Source organism: Amblyomma mixtum, chromosome 5 (assembly GCF_055824585.1).
Source record: "Amblyomma mixtum isolate Tamu chromosome 5, ASM5582458v1, whole genome shotgun sequence".
Classification (NCBI taxonomy): domain Eukaryota; kingdom Metazoa; phylum Arthropoda; class Arachnida; order Ixodida; family Ixodidae; genus Amblyomma; species Amblyomma mixtum.
Window position 1 is genome coordinate 121,145,692 of NC_143016.1, and position 22,452 is coordinate 121,168,143.

General features: G+C 47.8%; 1 protein-coding gene across 1 annotated transcript; it reads right to left on the minus strand.

Moving 5' to 3' along the window:
- Window positions 1-10,845: 10,845 nt before the first annotated feature.
- LOC149343536 (uncharacterized) lies at window positions 10,846-13,834 on the minus strand. Its single transcript, XM_089546998.1, has 3 exons — window positions 13,823-13,834; window positions 12,102-12,248; window positions 10,846-11,430 (listed from the first exon to the last, which is right to left on the minus strand). The coding sequence occupies exons 1-3, from the start codon at window positions 13,832-13,834 to the stop codon at window positions 10,846-10,848; spliced, it is 744 nt and encodes a 247-aa protein (XP_089403124.1).
- Between the last annotated feature and the right edge of the window lie 8,618 nt (window positions 13,835-22,452).

A 22,452-nucleotide genomic window follows, 5' to 3' on the forward strand; every position in this document is an offset into this window, starting at 1 on the left:
TCCGGCTCTTTTCTGTCTTCACAAATGGCCCACGGCGAGGGACAAGATGCAGGGAGTCAGGCTGAGACAGAGACAAATGTTTTGTGGTGCCCTCTTGACTCCGTCAGCAAGCTTTTATACTGCTGAGCGCCGAAATGTGACGCGTGTCGCTGACAAAACAATGCAAAAAGGAACAAAATGCGCTTTAACACTTTCTTAACCCTTCTCTTACTTTTCACATTGCGAAAGCTTCTTCTGTTGCACAATTGTGTGGACGGCGACAGACAGGGTAGGAGTGCATGTACTTGAAGCGCAACCCTTTGAGCACACCTGGGACGCGTGAGTGGCATAAACATGCGTGAAAAAATTTCGCGTCTTCCGCGCTTTCGTCAAGGGCCTGAGAAAGGCAAAACGCGTTAGACTTTCGTGATTCTACAATGCTTTTTGGTTGTAGTGGCATGAATTCTTCAGTTGCGGAGGTGTGCAGGCGATTATGTAGCTGCCGATCACGAAGCTCGCTTTAGCCACTCCTACGGACACTTCAGAGAAAGGCACGCTGTTCGTACTCCACTTTGGGTCTTTTATCAACTTTTAACAAGCTCATCGGTTATAGAAGGGCATTCCATGTTATCTAGTAACTTATCTTGTACCTTATAAAGGCAGCTCATTAACCGGAAATGAATCTGAAATGCTGAAATTTCTGGCATCTTGCGAGCCTTTTGTACCGACTGCAAGTGCACCTAGTGTAATCAGAGCATTTTGCTTGTACTGCCTAGTGCTTCCGCTCCTTTCGTAACCTGCGTTCCCACAGTTGCAGCCGATCACGTACCAGTAAAAGCCCGTGAAGGTACTGAAGTGGCAAATATTCACAGATTATAAACATTCTTTGAAGCAAAAGCAAGAAATACCTGTATGTGACGAATATCTTTTGGAGCATACAATCAACAATATCGGTATGCTGCTTGGAATAGTTGTTTCCGGCCCAGTTAGTAAACGTAGTTTCATCGCCGTTCATGGTTGCCTTCAAGCATATTTCTAACAAAAAAGAATTAAATGTCCTGAGATACTGGAGGGCGATCTAGGTTGCTTGTCTCCTACAGGAAAATTCCGAACAGCGGACTGCATAGCATATGGAATATATCTCAGCTTGTCAGAATACTTGAGGGCCTGGCCACTACCGCACGCAGTAATCATCATCCTTTCCCGCTCCTGCTGAGCCTGGGAAGGCACTCTGCTAGCCGCCATCCCAGCCGCTCAGCTCCGGCTGATCGACAGGACCAAGCGGGAAGGAGAGGCCAGTGAGCTTTTGTACAGCAAGGAGCCCTCGCAGGTTACTTCAACACCTCAAGCCATCGGCCATTTATTAAAGACTGTTCCTCCCATCTCATTTCCACTGCTGAGGCCGCTTTATCACGAACTTAAATTTAGTTTGGTGTGGCTTATTTACGGGATCTTAACTGCTGCTTTTTTTCATGAAAATCGAACCTCGAAGCAGCATGCGCGTTACAACCGGATATAAAACCGATACCACGCGACCAACAGGACCAGCGTCATTGCCATCACAAGACAGCAGTTGAGCCCTTCTGCAATAGCATAGATGTCATCTCGGAATCGTTACGCACAACTGCATATATTTTCATGTATAACCAGCCCTTTTATCAAAAAAAAAAAATAATGACATTCACGAAGGGGGAGGGGGGGGGGGGGCAGAGCTGTGGGTAGTTCAGGCTCAGTGTACGAGAGCCCGTTTCTCCCAGGATGCATGGCGCTCTATGACAAATAATAATAATTATAATATATTCGTACGACACTCGGTTCTGCTAACGGAAATTAAAATTTCGCTTCTATTACGCTGATTGCTCGTGCTTGTGTCCACTTTCGAAGGCTCGAGAGAAAATTTCCGGTTTGTAACTTAACATCCGTGACCTCCGCAGCGTTCGACGCGCCTCAGTTCTAAACTACAGGAACTTTCGCAATGCGGTTTACCGCTTGCAAGCTAGTCAGCCAGGCCGCCCCCGAGTTTAAAACACTTGGAATATGCATTGGCTTTCGAAATGCGTCCTTACGCAGCTGCTACGTTGTGGTGTTAGAGCCTAGAAGAATCGTCAAGGGAGCAGCAACAAAGTGCAGCACGACAAAATATTTGAAAGCAGCGTAAGTGTCCGGCACAAGCTGCGCTTTCTCTATTTTCGCGAACATGAAAATCGGGTGCGCTTTAAAATCGCGGGCCTGTCAGTAGCGTGAGCGTGTTCCAGCAGAGTAACAACAGTGTTCTGAACCAGGCAACACTGTGCATTTTGTAAAGTTGCAATGCGGGTCGTGAATAAGTGGCATGCGAAGCTTTATAGGGCGGTTGTTAGCGAGATATTTTAGCCAAGAAATTTTATGATTTATCATGTTAACCTTTAGAAAATGCTTCTCTTTCGTACTTCCCCGCAAGTGAAGCGATTTCATCCTCTCAAGCAGCCTAAAGTGCTGCGCATAGATATTGTAGTAATAGTAAAATTCTCTCTTTTCCACTTATGTACTTCCGGGCAGTAACAGTCTCTATACTTCCATGTTCAACAAGGCGCCAGTCCTGTTTTGTGTGTCTTGTCTGCTGTCCCTGTTTTTTGCGCTGTATATTACTTTCCTTAAGAAGAGCCACCGACTAGCCCAAACCAAAATTTTGACTGATACTGGTGATCCGCTAATCATGAATTCTGATTATTGGAGAGAAGTTCTCAAAGAGCGGCGCCGCCACCGGTATGCCCAGCCTAGTCGCTGTTTAAAGCTCTACCATCAACCACTTGCTTCGACAGTGAACCACCAGATTCTTCTAAATTTTCATTTAGATATTCTTTTCTTCTTCATGTTAGATCTATAGTGGGTTACTCATATCCCTAAAGTCGAAAGAGTGTAACAGGAGTGCTGTTCCAGCATTTACCTAACAGACAGGCATTGGAGGGGGAGGATATACTTCAATGTTACCTATATATCTAAAAATCCGCGTTTCCAGTTTTGTGAGCTCTGAAAACTTGGTCTATGCAGGTTTCAATGCATGACCAAGGGATTTTGGCTATGTCGGCTCTGTGTTCCTCTCTTAATCCCCCCACCTCCCGGCTTTTTACAGCTCAAATCCGAAGTACTGTGGGGCGAGAGAGTTTAGTCAAGATCCCAAGTGCGGGTGGGTGGGGAAGCAAAGTAAAAAACTGAAAAAAAAATTTGGCTGTGGCTTAGCTAAGGTTAAGCCTGGATAAGCGAAAAGCTCTCGCTGTTTTTCAGCCAACTCCCAAGCTACCACTTCTGGATCGGTGTTTCTGCGCCATCCGACTGTTGCTTCTTCTTTTCCTTCCATGGCGAGTGTCTGCGCCTTTTCTATGCGCAAGCGCACCTTATATACCCCTCCTTTCAAATGTGCACTGCGCACGGCTGCGGCGAAAGGTCAAACGGTGGCGAGGATGGCCGCCTCTTCTATGGCCGCCGCCGCCACCACCTCTCACGCTTTCTTGCAGCGCCTTGCGAAAGAACCTTCTCCTCTTGGGACGGCGGCGGCGACCGCGCGGCAGCGGCGAAGGGTAAAACGGTAGGGAGGATAAGAAGCGGCGATGCTAAGACGACGGCTGCGGCAGCAGCGGCCACCTGCGCTCCGCGTGACGTCGCTCGGTTTCGCGCATGCGCAGCTGTGGCAAAGTGTGGCTCACGCGAAGCGCGGTGTTGACGAGCCTAGTGAAGGTTTTCGCTTCAAAAGCGCGCGCGGTTGCCCCAGTGCACTGCTGATATGGAGGACGCTCGTCACGCTCGCGCAGGTGGGGCTAGCGTCGACATGACCTGGCTGTGCTGGCCTGGCAGCGAGAAGCGTATCAGCGCCATAGACAGACCGAGGAACGGCGGCAGACGAAGACCTCCCTGCAGTGAAAGTGGCGCTTGTCACAACGTGTGAAGGGCGAGCCTTAAATGCTCGGAACTGCCGTCTCGAACGAGGTTCGCTCTATGAGAGCCGCGGTGGAGCGAAAGCGCTGCAACCGTCAACGCGAAGCACCCGCCGCCGCCCTTCCGTCGGCTCACCCTGATTCTTTAACTAGGCCTTTGCCAAGGTTAGTCATTTCTACTCGACGTCGTCAGGACCATGATCTGCAGAAAAGCCGGCGTCATCCTTAGCCAATAATCTGGTTTCGTCGAAAAGGCGGCTGTTAAGAAGGGTCTACCACAGACGGCACCAGCCGCAGCAGCGGTGCACTGAATCTTCAGCGATTGGAGAAACTGTGAGCAACGCGCCAAGATCATGGGCCGTCAGCCACCATATTCCTTCTCACCTCATATAAACACTGAACAAATTATGCCTGTCAAGCTGCTACGCAGCAGCATCATCCCTGTAGTCCTAGTAACAGCACCTATATAGCCGGGACAAAAATCGAACCCATGACCCTAAGTTTCTAGTTAGGCATGCTGACAGCTACGCCACGCAGGCACGTTTGTACGGCTTGGATAAAGCGGGGTTTATATGCATGTCATGGGGTCTTTCACTTAAAGACTGATGATTGTGACTTAATAACGGCTTAACGATAGTGATAGATGAAACAATGTAAGTGTCTGCGTGGTTAAGAGGAACCGCCACAGCATCATACCCGGAGCTTAAGCGTAGCTCCAAATTTGTTTAACTTCACTAGGCATTTTAGATATAGATTTGAAACAAATTTTTCCCGTGGTATATTGTGTCACTTGCCTTTCTTGGTGTCCAGTGCTGCACGCCGGTGCCATGAGCTTGCGCGTGCTGACACTAACCCTGATTGTGCACCACTTCAGAGGAAGGCGGCAGCCTTCCAAAAATGTACAGTCTTTGTCAAAGGTAACCAGGCTGCATGGTTTGCTTCTAGCTTGTATAGTGCAGCCCTTGTGGCTTTGCTAAAGATCAAAACGTGTTGGAAGGTAAGAATACCCCCAATCCTTACCTTTAAGGACCATTTCAGCTTCAGGGAAGCTGTAAGGGCTCTACTGTATGAGCTAGAAGCAAACCATGCAGCCTGGGTACTTTTGACAAAGACTGTACGTGTGCGTCGATCGTGCGAGTGTTATTGATGGTACCCAACAAAAGAGCGATAGCACCCTCAAGCAGACTCGCTCCCGCAGGCTGTCGTAAGAAGTCCTCCATGAAAACACGGTGTATTCACCCGCACCGCCGCTTGTCTGGCTGTCATTTGCATTAAGATGGCATACAACAAACAAGATTCAACCGCAAACGGGAAATCACATCTCATTCGACAGCTACCTTTACTATTAGCGAGTGCTCGTTTCATTGAGTCGTTGGGAAACAGGGCAGGCTCATTCATTTAGTAAGCAGAATCTAGGCTACCGAGCGATAAAGTTGTCCTGGGCAACTACCCTGTGGTTAAAAGTCGCGGGTAGTTTACCTGGTCTTATTTTCTAGATTTATGTTCGCTTTCATTTGCTGCTTTTGATGCACTGCGTGCCACCGCAAGCATCCGCTTCCTTCTTCAACTGCTAGGCATCATGCATAGCATATCTCTCACTTGATTTCGCTCTTTGACTTGTCATGGCAATCACGCGGCATTCAGCGGCCATAACTACTATTCGCGGTGATGACTTCGAAAGCATAGCGAGAGAGGCTACTAGTTAGAACAGGGAGAGCGAGGAGTCGCTGCGATGGCCGAGTGCTCCAAGACTTCGGGAAGCTTAGCGCGTCTCTGGTGTGAATTCAGGTTGTATCAACATTTTTTTCTGCTTCATACCGTTCTGCCGCAAAGGTTCTGAAGTTCGGAAGTATCAAAATTGCACCTGACAGCTGCCACAAAGAAAATAAAAAACAGCCGTCCTGCCGGTAAAATTATGAGCAGCTTTTCTTGCTGTCTTTACTGCACGATAGGTTCTGACATCGCCGAACGCTGACTTTTTAGAGTGACCAATTTTCTGTTGCTCCCCTTTCTCTTTCATTTTTTTTTATCCCCTCACCCCCTTCCCCCCGTGTAGGGTAGCAAACCGACTATTATTCGGGTTAACCTCCCTGCGTTTCCTCTTCTACTTCCTCCGCTTCCTCCTTTACTGAAGCAAAACATAATATATTACCAATTCATTATTCATATTTTTTTTTTGCTGTACCCTCCCAGTCTTCAAGCCCGATTGGGCAATAAACATCCAGTGAAACGAAATTCACTGCATTCGTGTTTCAACTCTGCCTCAGTAGACTCTCATCTGTGTTTTAGGTGTGTCTGCGTGTCTGAAAATGTCACCTCGGCCAATCCTGCCATCTTAAAAGCAAGAATCGTATACTGGATATTTTCAGCGTATAAACACCCGGCAGCTTCCTCCAAACAAAACTGCTGACCATTCAATTAGCGGCAGCTAGATGTTTCAGGAATAAAAACTTTTTGTACACCCATCAACCTACGTCGGGCTTATTTTCCAGAATTCAACACCTGGTTGGTCAACCCGCAGAATGGAATGCTTCCAGAAAACTTCTTCAGCGGTAGTTATTCCATTGCCCTCCAGGGTGATATTCGTGATTTCACATCGTGAATATCATCGTATCCTGTTCCTTATTGAGTCTGTGAAACAAGTGCTCGCTAACTCCAAAGGTCGCTGCCGTATGTGTTGCGATTTACCGTTTGTGGTTGTGACTATGATAGTTCACTCCACCAGCAGCGCTGCACCGTACTGAATTGTGCTATTTGGTCGTCGTGCTGTTTTTCCCTGCGCTCTTCTGTCGTCGTGCTGTTTTTTTTGCAATGCTATTCTGTCGATATGCTGTTTTGACCGGTGTGCTCTTTTGACGCGTGCCGTTTTTTCACGGTGCTGTTTTGTCGCTCTGCCTTTCTTTCACTGCGCTGTTTTGTCTCTGTGCCACTGCTTGTGCGCTGATTTGACGCATGCTGTTTCGTCATGTGCTGTTCTTTCATGGCGCCCAGCATTCTGCATTACAGTACTTCAGCTCCAACCTGACGGCCCTCCTGAACTAATCTTTCTCAATATGCTAACATTTTAACAGTTCTACATTACGCCACTGTATTTAAAATGTTAAATGTATTTAATATGCAACATCAACTACCCTGCAATGTGTTTATAAGTCATCAATCATATGTGTGGTTAAGTACCGGCGACAATACATACCTTCCAAAAATAACCTAACCTGTAAACTGCGATCGTCACTTCTATTTTGTGCTTTCAGGAACGTAGGTCCTATATTTTTATACGGAGCATCCTAGAGCAGAATGCTCTTCGAGACGTGCGAAGTTATGATGTTGCAAAACCACTGGACACTTTAGCACCAGCTGCAAAAAGACGCAGATGTGTTGTTTCGTTCTTGGCGAAATCGACTCTCGCCGTACTCGGACCAAGCTCGATCGAGCGGCTGTCAACAGATATGATGTGAACGTCAAGGCGGACTCAGGACCAGAAGTGGCTATAGTGTCAAGCTCATTTCCTACCATCCCGAGAAATCTTCACAAGCTCTAAGGTGAGCTCATGAACCCATGAGGATACCCTCTAAATGTCCTGGGAACATTTGAAGCACACGCGCTTGAAGGGCCCGTCTACAGTACAAAGCGCTCTTTCCGTTGTCGACTTGCCATGGCTCATGGTTGGACGTCTTCATAGACAATACTAAAAATGAAGGAAACACTATTGTTAAAGTCAGTCTGGTGAAACAATTTGAAACGGGACAGCTCTGCCACAAGACAGCAAGAAAAAGACTTCAGCCGGCGTCTTGCTGCCACGCAACTCCACTCATTTTCCTCAGGGGATAATGCGTCGATCGAGAAGATGGAATGCAAGAGTAAGGTGCTAAGCCCGGAAAGCAGACGTGTTCTTACGTATTCAAAACACCAGCGGGCATCATTCAGTGCTACTATCGCCATTTAGTACAGTTCATATTGTCTCTAGTTCCGGACATTCCACTGCTCAGCATTAAAACGGCAGGCCCGGTGGTTCCGGGAACTCCGTCAAGAAGGCTTTCGGATGGCCAACGGCAGCACGTCGCGGCTATGACAGCAACGCTGATGCGAAACACTTCGAATGACCCCGACTCAATGCAGAAGGCTACGCAACTGGCCCGGTCTGGTCACTGGTTCCCCATCGCTGATTCTGCGGACTTCGCTCCTTGCGGTGCGTTCTTTCCGCGTGTTATTTGGAAATAAAAGCACTTGTGTTACCAGCAGCATGCTGGAAGGTGGACCCGCACTCGGAGAAGAAGCGAAAGAACTGCCATATCAATTCATTTTAGTTTATTCACCGACTGGATCCTACCTTGCCAGAGTGTTGCTAGTCCACTTCGGCCGACTCTGATTCAGCGCTCCTTAAAAGTTCCAGCCGACGCCAAAACTAAAAGTGCAGTCGGAGTGTAACGCTGTATGTACATAGGGCAATATGTGGACATTCGGCCGCTTTCATTTTTGAAACGATGACGGAAACTGGAATGGACAGCCATGCACCGCACACTAAAAAAAAGGAAGACAAAGTTTTGGCAACGTACAAGTTCCTTGCTCATGCACAAATAAAACAAAAAGCTAAAGCGTCGAATGTTGAGTAGAAACATCCGAACAGACAGCACGTACAACGGGCAAAAGTAGACGAGTTAATACTTTTTGCGCCTCCGAACTTGGTTAGGTGCATGTATTAGCAAAGACGCGATGTGAAGGGCACCAACTAAACTTCTTTCCTTGCATAATCCGGAACGGGGAGGAGGAGTTTTCACCGCTTACTATCGTGGCTCGTTAGGTCGGTGCGCTCAGCACTAACACTCGATGGCCGTTTTCGTTGGTTTCTTTACGTGACTGCTTTGTTTTTTTGGTCGCCTCTCAATATTAACATCGTCGTTAATGGAAACGGAGTTGTCTCTAGCACACGCAATGCTGATGACAGCGGTTGGCTGTTATTCAATTCAGATAATGTATTTGGCGTTAACCAGCGTGTGGACAACGCACGTTCTCAGTATTCACACAATACGGGCCAAGGCCTCGCAATCATATGTGATATTGGCCTCTATCAGGGATACGAACACCCAGCAACATGAACAGGACCGGAGAGCTCTCGCTGTGCAGGTGTTACAAATGCATTCGCGCGAATCTTTGTTTGTTCATTCTTCAAAGTTGCCCGCACGCCGCTTATCGTTTTGTTTGTGATGCAAGACGCGCCTAGATTTCTCTCGATTGATCGCATTCAGGTGGAGCCGATTCCACGTTGTTCCAGAATGTTCTTTTAACTTTCCAAGCTTTATCTCCAAAGTGCGCGATCAGCTTTAAAAAGAGCATGGCCGTGAGCGGCCGGCATTCTGTTCGACGACCGCCGATCCCACTTGTTGCTACGAACCCGCCGAGTGATTCAGTTTTTTGCGCGCGCAAGTCAGTCCAAATAAAGGGTTTCGTTTATAAACCATTCTCCCTGTTTTCCTGTTCGCCGGACTGAGTCACCCCTACGTGACAGTATGATCTGCTGCAGTTAAAAATGCAATAGTAAACTCCTTCCGCAATAGCCTCTGTCGTGCCGACCTCAACTCAAGGTTAGTAGAATGGCCAGCAGAACAGCACCTAGTCCGTTTCCCTTGCTGGAAAAGAGTAGTCTGCACCACACTGTCTGTGTGAGCACAGGCGGACAGGTACGGTGTTCAAAACCATGCCGTGAAGCCGGCTGTCTATAGGCGTCTTTTCAAAGGTAGAAATATGTTTAATCAGAAAATCCAGGCTGGCAAGTCACCATAGATACTTTCTTCACAAAAATATGAATCACGGCGCCTGCAGTAATCAAATAGGACGAAAAAAAGAAACTAAAGCTAGCTCAAAAATCATGCAAAGCCCGTAGTCGAAGGAATGCCGAAAGGCGCTCCTTAGCCGTCCGACGCCAAAGGCTCGACTGACTTCATGCTTAAGCTCGATTCGATAACCCAGAATCAAGGGCCCATTCGTATGGCTTCAAATGGTACAGAAGTAATGTAATCTAAGTAATATCTTCTACGTTAACTATTGCTCCCTTTAAAGCACAGAGGACCGCACCTTACGACCAGGAAAAACAGGATAGTCATGAACAGGTGCTTTGCATCAAAACCTCTGCAAAGCACTTGGAGCCCCTTCATATCAGGGTTACCCTCTCGACTAAGTCAGGTGGCTCGCGCACGTACGTCGAAACAAAGCCAACACCAGGCTGGACTGGATGATATGGCAGCGCGGGGTGCAGAGGCTGAGAAGCTGAGAACGCTCATGCAGCCAAACACAGGCCACCTCGTACTACCAGGGCTGTCTTCCCCGTGGAATATTTGAGTGACACAGCTCACGGCCAAAAGCGCACACGAGCGCCTTGTAGTACGGGAAAAGTGTCGACTTAAGTTCTAGAAAAGATTCTCCTATTTCCATCGTTGCAAGTTCGCTGTCAGCTCGCCATCAAGCCGGGAGGTGCCACTGCCTCGCATAAAGCCCTGCATTTTTTTTTTCGTGTAGTCTGTTCAGCCCTAAACAGTTTTGCATCGCCTTAGTTCGATAGCAGTCCCTAACTCTGTCTTGCTCTCAAGTCTCTTAGTAGCTCAATCACATAACAGGGCATAATTCAAAAACGAATGTTTACAACACCTTTTATTCACTGGAACAAGTTGGAGACTTCGAAGCCGGCTGAGATTATGCAATGGTTTCCATCCTTTAGAAGTCGCATTTAGCAAACAAAACTTAAAATTTGTGTTGCACTAAGATAAGCTTGTGTTTTCAGCATCCGGGGGAACCAATTTAGATATTATGGGCTCAGAAATAAAAAGAGAAGCAGACTGAAAGCAAATCAAAAGCAGAGTCTTTGTTTTTATTTTCTCTACCACACACTCATGAACAAAGCTGTAAGTGTTTCTGGTAGGACCACATGCGTTTTCATGCATGAATATTTTTCAAGGGCAACGCATTAGAGCCGACGGTAACTATGATGACTGGCAGCCCACCCGTTGGGTCCCCCAAATGCCGCTGGACCATACCGGCCCGCTGGATATCCTGCACCCCCATAGGCATATGGAGAGTACCCTCCGTACCCGTAGCCACCAAGAGCACCACCTCCTGGAGCGTAGCCGTACCCTGCATACGGAACGCGGCCGTAGCCAGCTACAGCGCCACCGTACGACCCATATCCGTATCCAGCGTATCCGCTGTATGCATTGTTGTAGCCGGTGGCCACACCCCTGGCGCCGTAGGCAGTGGGAGCAAACCCAGCCGTTGAGGCTGCTGCACCAGCGGGAACCGGTGGAACGACGGGGGCGGCGTTGAAGACCACGTCGGCGCTGGCACCCGGTGCAGTTCCTGGCTCGTTTGTGTCCACCGTGGCCCGGAAGCCATTGGCGTCGGCGATGTAGTTCACCCGGCGGTAGAGGCCGTACGCGTCCCGGTAGCCGTACGATCCGGTCTTCGCGTTGCGCGAGTCTCCCTGCTCACTGCGGAACTGGCGGTTGCCGTACTCGTCCACATTGTCATAGCCGAAGTTGTACGGCTGAGGTGGCTGGAAAGAAAAGGTAAAAAGGTTCATTTAATGCGCCGCGATTAGTTGGCATATAGCTTTAAAGAAGAAATGACAGGTTACGTTGACCTTTAACTTTGAATCTGAAGCATTTCTTTATTCTGCTCTTCGACACGTTGCACAACACTTTCTGCAATTACGTATAGAGTAAGGACGTGTAGAGAAGTCGTTTTAGTACATCACTGAAGTAATAAATCTTATTCAAAACATTTCTCCCGGAAAAGGTGGCAATAATTAGTTATTACCAATGATGTTTAAATCTATATACCAACTGTTTCTAAGGTGTTGAACCAGAATTTTTTAAAATAGGCTTTTAGAGATAACAAGTACGAAGTCAAAAAAAGACGGCAACAGAGCAGACTGGGCAAGTTAACAAGCGCGATCGTAGTCGAAGTCGAGAAAAACGTCATGGGCAGGGCATGTAATACGAAGGCAAGATAACGGATGATATTTAGCGGTAACTGATATCGTTGCTAGCGAGAACAAGCGCCGCAGAGAGCGGCGCGTGTCAGGTGGGCGAACGAGAGGAGTTAGGCTATAATAAGAAGCCGAAGATGGCACAGGACCGAAATAATTAGGGAGATATGGAAGAGGACTTGTCCTACAGCGGGCATACATAAATTCGTAATGTTGATGCCGATGATGATACCTACAGAGGCATAGTCCGCGTATCCTCGGTAAGCATTGGCCCCCGCAGGAGCAGCATAGCCACCGAAGCCAGGACCAGGGTACCCGGCTGCTGTGTGGTGTTGATGCAGCCCGTAAGCTTTCGCCGCCAGGAAGACCAGCAGCAGTTGCGCCTGTAGAAAATTAAGCTGTAAGAAACTCTTCACTCATTTTTTTTTCCTATAGTATTGACTGTAAAGCTCAGCTGCTGCACAACGCTGAAAACTTTGTTCATGGGACTGATTGCAAAATACATCAGTTGAAGTTGCGATTTAATGCACGCTTGCTGCTGTCCATAGCGAGTTTGTGCAGGATAGAAATCATTTCTTTATCCGCTTAAAATTTTCCGTCCGCGCAGTGCCCGCCTCGTGCTGCAGATGAGAGCCTCTCGATACCAGCCACTGATATTGTAATGCGCCGCCAGAGCTCTAAACTTTTAGCACAAGAAGGCACCCATACATAACTACATATGTCGGCATTTTGTGCTGTATTCATGTATTTTACTAACGAGCTTTTACTGCTTTCGTGCAATATGTGTTGCTCTTGTTCATTTCACGTACGACGCCTCTCTCCTAGTCTAGATAGTTATGAGTTCCAAATTGTGTGCTTAAATGTACACATTGGGAACCAAAGCTAACATGAAGCTGTGATAGCATGTATGATCTCCAAATAAGTGCGCTCTCTTGAAATTGTCCTGCTCAAATTTTCATGGGTAGAAAGGTGGATCCAAACAGTCAACGCCATTGTGCCAAGTCATCCATACATCTTTTCCGTGCGCCGCTTAATGCAAACAATAGCATTGTTGTCGTCAACTGCATGGTAGTTTTTTGGTTTGTCTTTTTAGGAGGTACTGCGAAAAAATAAATGCATAGCAAAATGATATTGAAGAAGCAGTTCCAATTTGGCGTCATAGGCATTGCATCACGTCATCAGCGGCTGCTGCGTTAGCACCGAGCATACCACCCGCCTTGTGCGCTCTTTCAGATTTCTGCGGAACAAAAACTTCTGATTTCTTCCAGCTGAAAAGCTTCAGGGAACGGCTTTCGCTTCGTTTCAGAAACTGTTATGGCAGCGTCTTGACCATGGCTTCGAACATACCGTTTTCATTAGGCATCGTCTCGGCTAATTATCAATATATAATGCAACTGTATCAATTAGCAGCTTCATTCAATTATTTTTTAAAGGAGCACACTTCTGCCGCGGGTGATAGTCTCGTCCTCAAAAGATTTTATTCCAGCTTCGTACGGAATTTTGCGGGAATTTTTTTAGAATATTCTCTGACACGTCCAGCATAATTCTCAGCCAAACAAGTGTCTTTAATCCTGGTCGAAAGCACCCATAAAGCAGTGGATAGATGCGAATGAGAGAGCTAGATTTTCTCAGTAGCCACAAGAATCATTTAATATACGACTTCTAAGGTGTTAAAGAATGCAATAGAATGTTTGTTCTTCGTTTGAGCTTGTCTGCAAGCTAACACAGCATGCATGGTGTCCCGTCATTTAGCAGCTCCTTTGTTCCTTTCACTCCAGTCGTTTATCTACAGAGTTGTCCAAACTATCCCAGTTTCGTATCTTCAGCAGGACCCAAGAATCTTTATAAAAGCGGCTTATCAGTCCATTGGAAGCTGAGCTTCGTAATAAAGTATGGTATGTTTTTGTTATATGTGCGTCTTTTCTCAGAAGGAACTTGTGGAGTAGCAGTAGCTCACCTTCGGAAACATTACGGCTGTCTTCCGTCTCCACAGGTGGCGTCCGGCGGAATAGCAGATGCAGGGTATATGAGGCAGAGGCGGAGACAAATCTCTTGTGGTGTCATCTTGACTCCGTCAGCAAGCTTTTATACTGGTGAGCGGGGAAATGCGACGCGTGTCGCTAGCAAAAATCACGCAAAAAAAACTAAAATGCACTTTCACTCTTTCCTAACCCCTCTCTTAGTTTTCACATTTCGAAAGTTTCTTCTTCTTTTGCAGTATTGCGTGGACGGCGATGGACAGGGTAACAGTGTGCATTCACTTGAAGCGCAACCCTTTGAGCACACCTGGGATGCGTGAGCGACCTCAACATGCGTGAAAAAATTTCACGTCTTCCCTGCTTTCGCCAAGCGCCCTCAGAAACGCAAAGCGCGTTAGGCTTCCTGGGTTGAAGAGTACTTTTTTGTTGTAGTTGCTGTTGTAGCGTTAGAGAGAAAGACAGGTCCTCTTTAATTGGCAAACAGAGAATTCAGCCGGCACTTGCCTCTGTTGACAACGTGTAGTGTCCATGCCTTGTGTCCGATTGAACGAAACACCAAATCAATAGGATCGAATCTATAAACTTCTCATGCGCTGCATGATGTTTGTTTTCGTTATTGTTGCGTACTAATGAGCGAAAGATCAATCCATAACAATAAATATCAAAGTACGGTTTGCTGGGTTCCGCAGGAGTGATAAGGACAAAAACCTAGGTACCTCTTTATAAAACAAAACACCTAAAATGTGGTACTTGTTCCCTCAGTGCATGTCACTTTCACAGCGTTCCAAAGCTATCATGAATTCTTTTATATCGTGAAAAGTGTGAATACTCCAGTCGCGGAAGGGTGGAGGTGCTCCCGTAGCGCTCGATAACGATGGTCGTTTAAGCCTTTCCAATGGACACGTCGCTGTTTGCGGCGGCAATTGGCACTGATTTCAGATCATGCTTCAAGCTTTAAATAGCTGGACGTTTATCGAAAGGTAATGCAGATTAGCGTCGTCATCCTATAGCGTGCAAACGGCTGCTTACGGATGGGAAATGCTGAAACCTCTCAAATCTGAAATCGAACTTTTCAGCCAATGCGACAGCACCTAGTAATAACAGTGCATTTTATTTCTTCTGTGCATAGTGCTTCAGCTCTTCACGTAACCTGCTTTACCATAGTGGTAGCCACTCACCAACCAATAAAATCAACTGAAGCCACTCAGAGGGTAAATATATTGTTGCGAGGTGGCAAGCCTAGGAAAAGGGCGACATGATGACAGATGATAATATGATTTAATGGCTGCGAGCCTAGCGCGAGCGCTCCGTCCCGCGCCAATGCCCTCTTCTTTGTCTTCTTAACAATATGCAGACAAAAATATTTTTTGAAGTAAACGAAGAAAATATCTGCTTGTTGCGAGTATGCTTAAGTGCAGGTCATAAGCAACTTCGGTATCGCTCATGAAATAGTTGTTTCCAGCTCACTTAGCAATCACAATTTCTTCTCTGTTCACGCTTACGTTCAAACATATTTCATAGCAGAAGAAAATTGTCTTGAAAAATTGTAGCGAAATCTAGGAGTGTTGTTTCGTATAGAACAATTGCGAAGCGCTTACAGCCTGGCAGATGGAATATGTTCCGCTTTGCATGTACCTGTGGGCCTGGCCAGCACTCATCATCCCTTCCTCCGGCCACTCATTCTGGGAGTCGGACGCTCTGCTTGACGTTGACCCCGCCGCCCAGCTCACGCTGATCGACCGCGCCAATCGAGAAGAAGAGCTCAGTGTGCTCCTGGACCCCTAGGGGCCATCACGAGCTACTCTAAGAGCTTTAGCTATTGGACGCATGAGCGTTATAGTCGGATACAGAATCGAAACCACACAGGCAACAGCATCACAGTGATACCCAAAAGAAAACAGCGGTTAAGCCTTTCTACATTGGTACACTTGTCATCTTGCAGTCGTTTACTCCTAGCCACGTGTAAGCCAGCCTTTCATTACAAAAACAAAATGAAGGGGACTCTTAAGCTCCACCTTATGGGTAGGACGTGGTAGCGTAATAGGTTAATTTTCACATGTTCAGAACATCACTCTATGCTTGACAATCATAGATCCATGGGAGTCGTCATGCCCTTTCTGGCGCGGTGGTGCAGCAGTTAAGCGATGGGCTACTGCCCTGGGATGGCAAGTGCTTGCAACGGTGGGCACAGTGCGATCCATGTTAGTCTTCATTAATTTAACTGCCACCTTCCACGGTGCGGTTTGCTCACTATCCGGTGGGCAGGTTGTGATGACGCTGCATGGTCAGCGTAGGAAACTTCCATAGACACCATTGTTGACCTAATGCAGATGTGAGCGCTATTTCTTCTTATCGTGCCCGGAGGAGAGCTAACTGGAACGTTGTATCGTTGCCATGGGAATGGTATCGAGCAGAAAAAAACTTCCTGCCTGAGTGAGATTCGAACCACTGCCTGCGAAAAAATAACTTTCTTTCCAGGTGTCTTAACGCCACCTCTGCATTTTTTTCTTTATTGTGACCACCGCTGCTCTCTCTGGCGCTGCTTGCATGCGCAGGAGCTATTCATTTGCAGCCATCACTTCTTCGGTCACCAGGGTGTGCTGAAGGATTTCAAGCTGCCATTATCTGGAGTTTCCCATCACTGACATGGTGACGTCACCACGTGGACCGCCTGCCTCCTAGGTTGCTCTCTGGGGACCACCTGTCGGAGCACAGGCCGTGATATTTCGCTCCCAACCACAACGCCCACAGCTGATTTTGTGGAGAATGTAGCCTCTAACGCTGTCGCTTTAATAAGAATATTGCATATGGGGGGTGGGGGGGGGGAGGCAGAGCTGCGAGCAGTACACATCCCGAAAAGGCGCCTACTTCTGCTAAGATGCATGGAGCTCTACGTGCAAACAATAAAAATGGCGGACAATTTAGCCTGCCGAGGCCAAATGCGGCTTGCGTAAGCCAGCATACCGGCTTTCATTCTTTTATTCGCTATTCTCTACTATACATTCATGCATCCGTGGGAGTCCTCATACCACTCCTGGCTCAGTGGTGCAGCGGCTACGCGATGCGATGAGCCACTGCCCTGCGATGGAAGGTGCTGCCACTGGTGGGACTTGCGAGACCCATGTTGCTCTCCCCGAGGAACCTCTCGAGACAAATCAATAATTGAACTGCAACGGTAGGCAATTTGGTCACAATCCGGTGGGCAGGTTGTGACGACATCGCAAGATCTAGTGACCTAGGCGGCCTTTCTTCCACGCTTTCAGGTGGCAGGCACCACCCCATCTCCTCAAGGTAGCAGAGCGACAGGACAAAAATTGATGAAATCGGCAGGTGGGCGATCTAGCGCTAGTGACTCTGACTCCCAGAGAAACATCCTAGTGGCAGGTGGTACTACAAGGTCACATGAACTTCTGATCCCTCCTCTGCCCTCTGACACAACCTTCCCTCTAAGAGGTGCCTACAGACAAAAGCTAAGGCACTGAGAAGAAATTCTAGTGGTGTAGTGAAAAAATTATAACTTCGCATGACACTTGGTTCTGCTCACCAAAATTTTCTCTGCTTCATTTACGCTTCTCGCTCGTGCATGTGTTTACTTTCAGAGGCAAACGTCACATAGCACGATGCAAAATTTCAGATTAGTAACCTTATATACGTAGCCAGCAGAGCTTGCGTTGGACCCAAATTCGAAACTACAGGGTCGTCGGAAGTTCGGTTTACCACTTACACATTATTCAGCCTGGTCGTACGCGAGTGTGAGAAGCGTGGGATGTGACATGACCTGGGAGTTGCGGTGTTACAGATTATTCACCTTGGTCGTACGCGAGTGTGAGAAGCGTGGGATGTGAGATGACCTTGGTGTTGCGGTGTTACAGATTATTCAGCCTGGTCGTACGCGAGTGTGAGAAGCGTGGAATGTCAGATGACCTTGGAGTTGCGGTGTTACAGATTATTCATCCTGGTCGTACGCGAGTGTGAGAAGCGTGGGATGTGAGATGACCTTGGAGTTGCGGTGTTACGCAGCTGCTACGTTCCGCTGCTACTGCCAAGAAGAAGCGTAAAAGATTACGTGGTGTCACGCGAAAAAGAAAAATTCAGGGGGGGGGGCACTTTGTTGACCTAAAGTGCGGTGAGGCGAAAGCCTTAAGCGCGGTGTTGCTGCTTGTGTTACTGATGTGCGGTTAAGATGTTACGCTTTGCCTCTAAGAGTGGAACGCTGCCAGGGAGTCCATAGAACGCCATCGCCCGTTCGGCTCTACGCCTCGCTCTTCGGTAAACTGGATTTTGAGGAAAGGAAATGTATCTGTCTCGCATATCTCGGTGGACAAATGAACCTCGCCGTAACGGAAAGGGAGGAAGACGGGTGTGAACGAAGACACCGTATTCACTACACGTGCCTTTGCATATTCGAGGCCATTGAGCTGTCATGGCGGAGTGGTTAGCGGGCTCGTCTCGCACTCCGGAGACCAGGTTCGATTCCCCATCTCGACCAATTTCCTACTCGATTTTATTTATTTATCTGGTCTGACTAGAAAGGTTAATTGGGCTAATTGGTAATATAAGCAATTAAAGAAACTACGACGCATTTACTTGGCGCATCACTATACGATCCCTTTAATTTGTTGCATGGTTAATAGCCAAGGTACAATTGGCCTCGTTTGAAATTCGGGCACTGTGACGTCATGACCATTTCGACCAATTGAAAACACACCATCTGTTAGGCGCGGCGGCGCCTCCTCGAGGTACAGGGGGGTCCACGAATCACGCGACGAGCGCTTAGACCTGGCGTAGTACTGCGTTCGCAATAAAAAAAGGGAGGGGGGGGGGAGTAGCGTAAGGGTTCTGCACAAATTGTGCTTTTTCTATTGTCGCGGACGTGAAATATCTGGTGCGTTTTAGAATCGTGGGCGAATGGTGAATGCAAGGCGACAGCGAAGAAGACCGTGGCGGGCACGTGGAGCGGAGACCTGACGTGTGAGGAAACCGAGCTGTGAAGAGAGACAGCGCAGCGGAGGTGGGGGGATTCATGCGTGGAGGTGGCAGCCGTTAGATGTTCGGGATGTGCTGCCGTAGAACTCCCTGGGATTGTCTGAATTAAGCCTACAGCGTTTTCTGACGCTGTCGACAGTTCGTGGCTACGCTGCTCCTGCTGCTGCCAAATCCCTGGGGCTGCTGACGGGAGTCCAGCGGCGTCTTCCTATGGTCCTCTCCACTCCTACTACGACCTTGCTCCCTTCCGCCTTTTTCTTCGACGCAACGCCAGCGACGCGTCGCAGTTCTTCCCACCGCGTTCTCCTTGTCTACAAGGCACCCCCGCTTCTTCTGGGATGCTCAAGATCTGGTGAACTCTTTTTTTTTTAACCTGCAGTGTCATGGGCGTGTTGAGTGCGCGTATTTTTCTTTCAGTTTTCATTTCGTATTGGCTATTTACCTAAAAATTATAAATGTGGCTTCGTTTTGTTTGATCTTTCTCTTCTCTCGTTTGAACCTGCATGTGATAGCGTTCCTCTTCTTCAGCCAGGGAAGCATTACAAATTCGTTGAAATGTTAAAAATGTATGTCTACTACAGTTACAAATGCGATTAGAAACTCCTTCCGCGATAATTTCTGTCGTACAGACCTCAACTCAAAGTGAGTATAATGGCCAGCAGAAGAGCACCTAGTCCGTTGCCCTTCCTGGGAAAGAGTGGTGGTAGTGTAACACTTCTATTAACAGCCCTTGAAGAACCCCAGGTGGTCGAACTTACCGGAGCCCTTCACTACGGCGTCCCTCATAGCCTGAGTCCCTTTTGGACGTTAAACTCCAATAAACCAAACCAAACCTTTATGTTAGGCGTTCAGTAGGTTCTGGGCCAAGGTGACGAGGGGGTGTTGCAGTTTCGGATCTAGTGAGGCAAGCCAGATGGGCCACGGTGGGGGTGGGGGGAAAGGATAGGCGGGAGACTGGAAGGCCGCGTGGCATTGTATAAGGCACTGTTCTAAGTCTGCATACATGTGTGGACAGTATGGGCACTGAGGTGTGGAATTGTACCGCTACAGATAAAGTTCAGCTGCTGTACATAGGAGATTAAACTGTATTCGGCGAAGAATGCGAGCTTCACGGATTGATAAGGATGGTAGTGATGGTGGTAAATCAGCTAAGTCAAATTTTTGCTGCGTGTAGTATTCAGCTAAGTCCAATTTTCGCTGCGTGTAGTATTCTTCGACTGTGTGTCTGTAACCCTGACTGCCTGCTCCGTCGGTGGGCTCGTCCATGGGATCTCCGGCGCCCGGTGTATAGTATCACAGGCAAGCTGGTGAGCCAGCTCATTACCGGGGGTGCCCATTTGAACAGGGACCCATCGAAGGGTCACCGGTCGTGGGCTTAATGCTATGAGGGCGGCATCTAAGGCCGATCGGGTAGGGAAAGGGAGGGCTCTTTCATGGAAGGCGCGCAGAGCTGCCTGTGTGTCTGTATAAACAACGTATGCGGGTGCGGGAGGGGGGGGGGGGGGTAGGGTGGAAAAGTGTGTGATGGCATCGTCAATCCCGTGTATTTCTAGGGCGAGCATGGAGGGTGTGGAGGTGTATGGACCGGTTTTGTGAGTGCTGGTTGTAGAGAGGCAAGGGCGGAGGAAAAAGGCTGCTCTGAAGCCCGCGGTTTCCGTGAGACAGGCGTCGGTGCAGAAGAATACAGAAGAATTCTGCAGAAAAATATCTGTGTACCCCATCGTGAACAGGTGTGATGTTCAAATACGCTGCCGTGAAGACGGCTGTATATAAGCGTCTTTTGAAAGTTTTAAATGTGATTAATTAGAAAGTCCTGACTCGCAAGTCACCATAAATGCGTTCTTCACAAAAAAAAATAACTTCCCCCGCAGGAATCAAACAGGAAGAAAAAAAATGACTAAAGATATCTAAAACATGATATAAAAGCTGTAGTCGACGAAACATTGAAAGGCGTTTCATAGCAGTCTGAGGCCAAAGGCTACCCTGATTTGATGCCTATGTTCGATTCGGTAATCAAGCGGCCGCCGTGGTGGCTCAGGGGTTATGGAACTCGATTGCTGACCCGAAAGACGCGGGTTCGATCCCAGTCGCTGCGATCGAATTTAGATGGAGGCGAACCTCTAGAGGTCAGTGTAGGGGGCGATTTCAGTGCGCGTTAAAGAACCCCAGGTGGTTGAAATTTCCCGAACCCTTCACTACGTCTTCCCTCATAGCCTCAGTCGCTTTGAGACGTTAAACCCCATAAATCAACCAACCAACAAAATCAAGGGCATATTAGTAAGGCTTCGAATGGGGCGACAGTAATGTTCAGTCATACGCATAACGAAACTGATGTGGTCAAAATTTCCCAGGTGGTCGAAATTTCCGCAGCCCTTCACTACGGCGTCTCTCATAGCCTGAGTCGCTTTGGGACGTTAAACCCGATAAACAAAAAACAAAAATGATGTGCTCTGCGGTAGCCATTACTCAGTTGAGAGCACAGAGCAGCACATCTTTCGACCAGGAAAATATGAAAGCACATGAAAAAGTGATTTGCATGAAAAAGTGACATGAAAAAAAAAATTCTGCAAAGCCATCGGAACGAAACAGCGCAACCAAAACGAAGGACCAAGAAAAAGAGAGACACGAACATTTCTACGTGGGTCAAACAGGCAGGTGCCTCAACGAACGCCTTTTGGAACACGCTAATTCTTTGCGTGGCTCCGGTTCGTCAAAACTGGCTGCACATTGCAAATCCTGCCTATGCACTCCGTAATTTGACAACACTGTTGTGCTGTATCGCCATAAAGAACAACTGGTACGGGAAGTAGTAGAGGCGTATCATATCTGCACAGAAGGTGACTCATGTGTGAGCAGCACTTCGATAGTCTTGTCTAAGCGCGAGATATATCTGTTGGAAAAGCGTGGGAGCCTGTAGGTGCTTACCTTTCGCCAATGGTTTTTCCTTTCTTTTTATGTTAGTAGTTTGCGATGACGACGTGAGCCTGTGACGCAGCGATTAGAGATATGTGGTTTATATTTATATGTGGTTTTCCGATTAAAACAGTCAGTTGTAAGTCAGCGCGTGTTCGTGTCTCTCTTTTTCTTGGTCCTTCGTTCTGGTTGCGCTGTTTCGTTCCTTAAAGATGCAATACCAACTCGCCCACTACGCTATGTTGCTACAAGCCATCGGAGTTTGTTCATGTGTGGACGGCCCTCCCAGCTTAGTCAAGTGGCTAGCGTACGTACCTCGAAACAATGCCAACATCGGAATCGATCAGATGATAGGGCAGCGCCAACTGCCGAGCCTTAGCAGAAGAAAACGTTTATGAGGCCAAACATAGACTTCCTCGCCGTACCAGGGCTGTGTAGTCCGTGGAACATTGGAGTCGCACAGCTCATGCTCAAAAGTGTGCACGAGCGACTTGTACGGAAAAAGTACGGACGTAAGTCCCACCACTGCAAGTCCGCTGTCAGCTCGCCATCAAGAAGGGAGGTGCGATTGTCTTCCATAACGCCTAGCATTTCTTTCATGCAATTCGTTTAGTCCTGATTAATTTTGCATCACCGTTGTCCGATAGCAGTCACTAACTCGTTCTTGTTCTCAAGGCTCTTTGCAGCACAATTACATAACACGGTATTA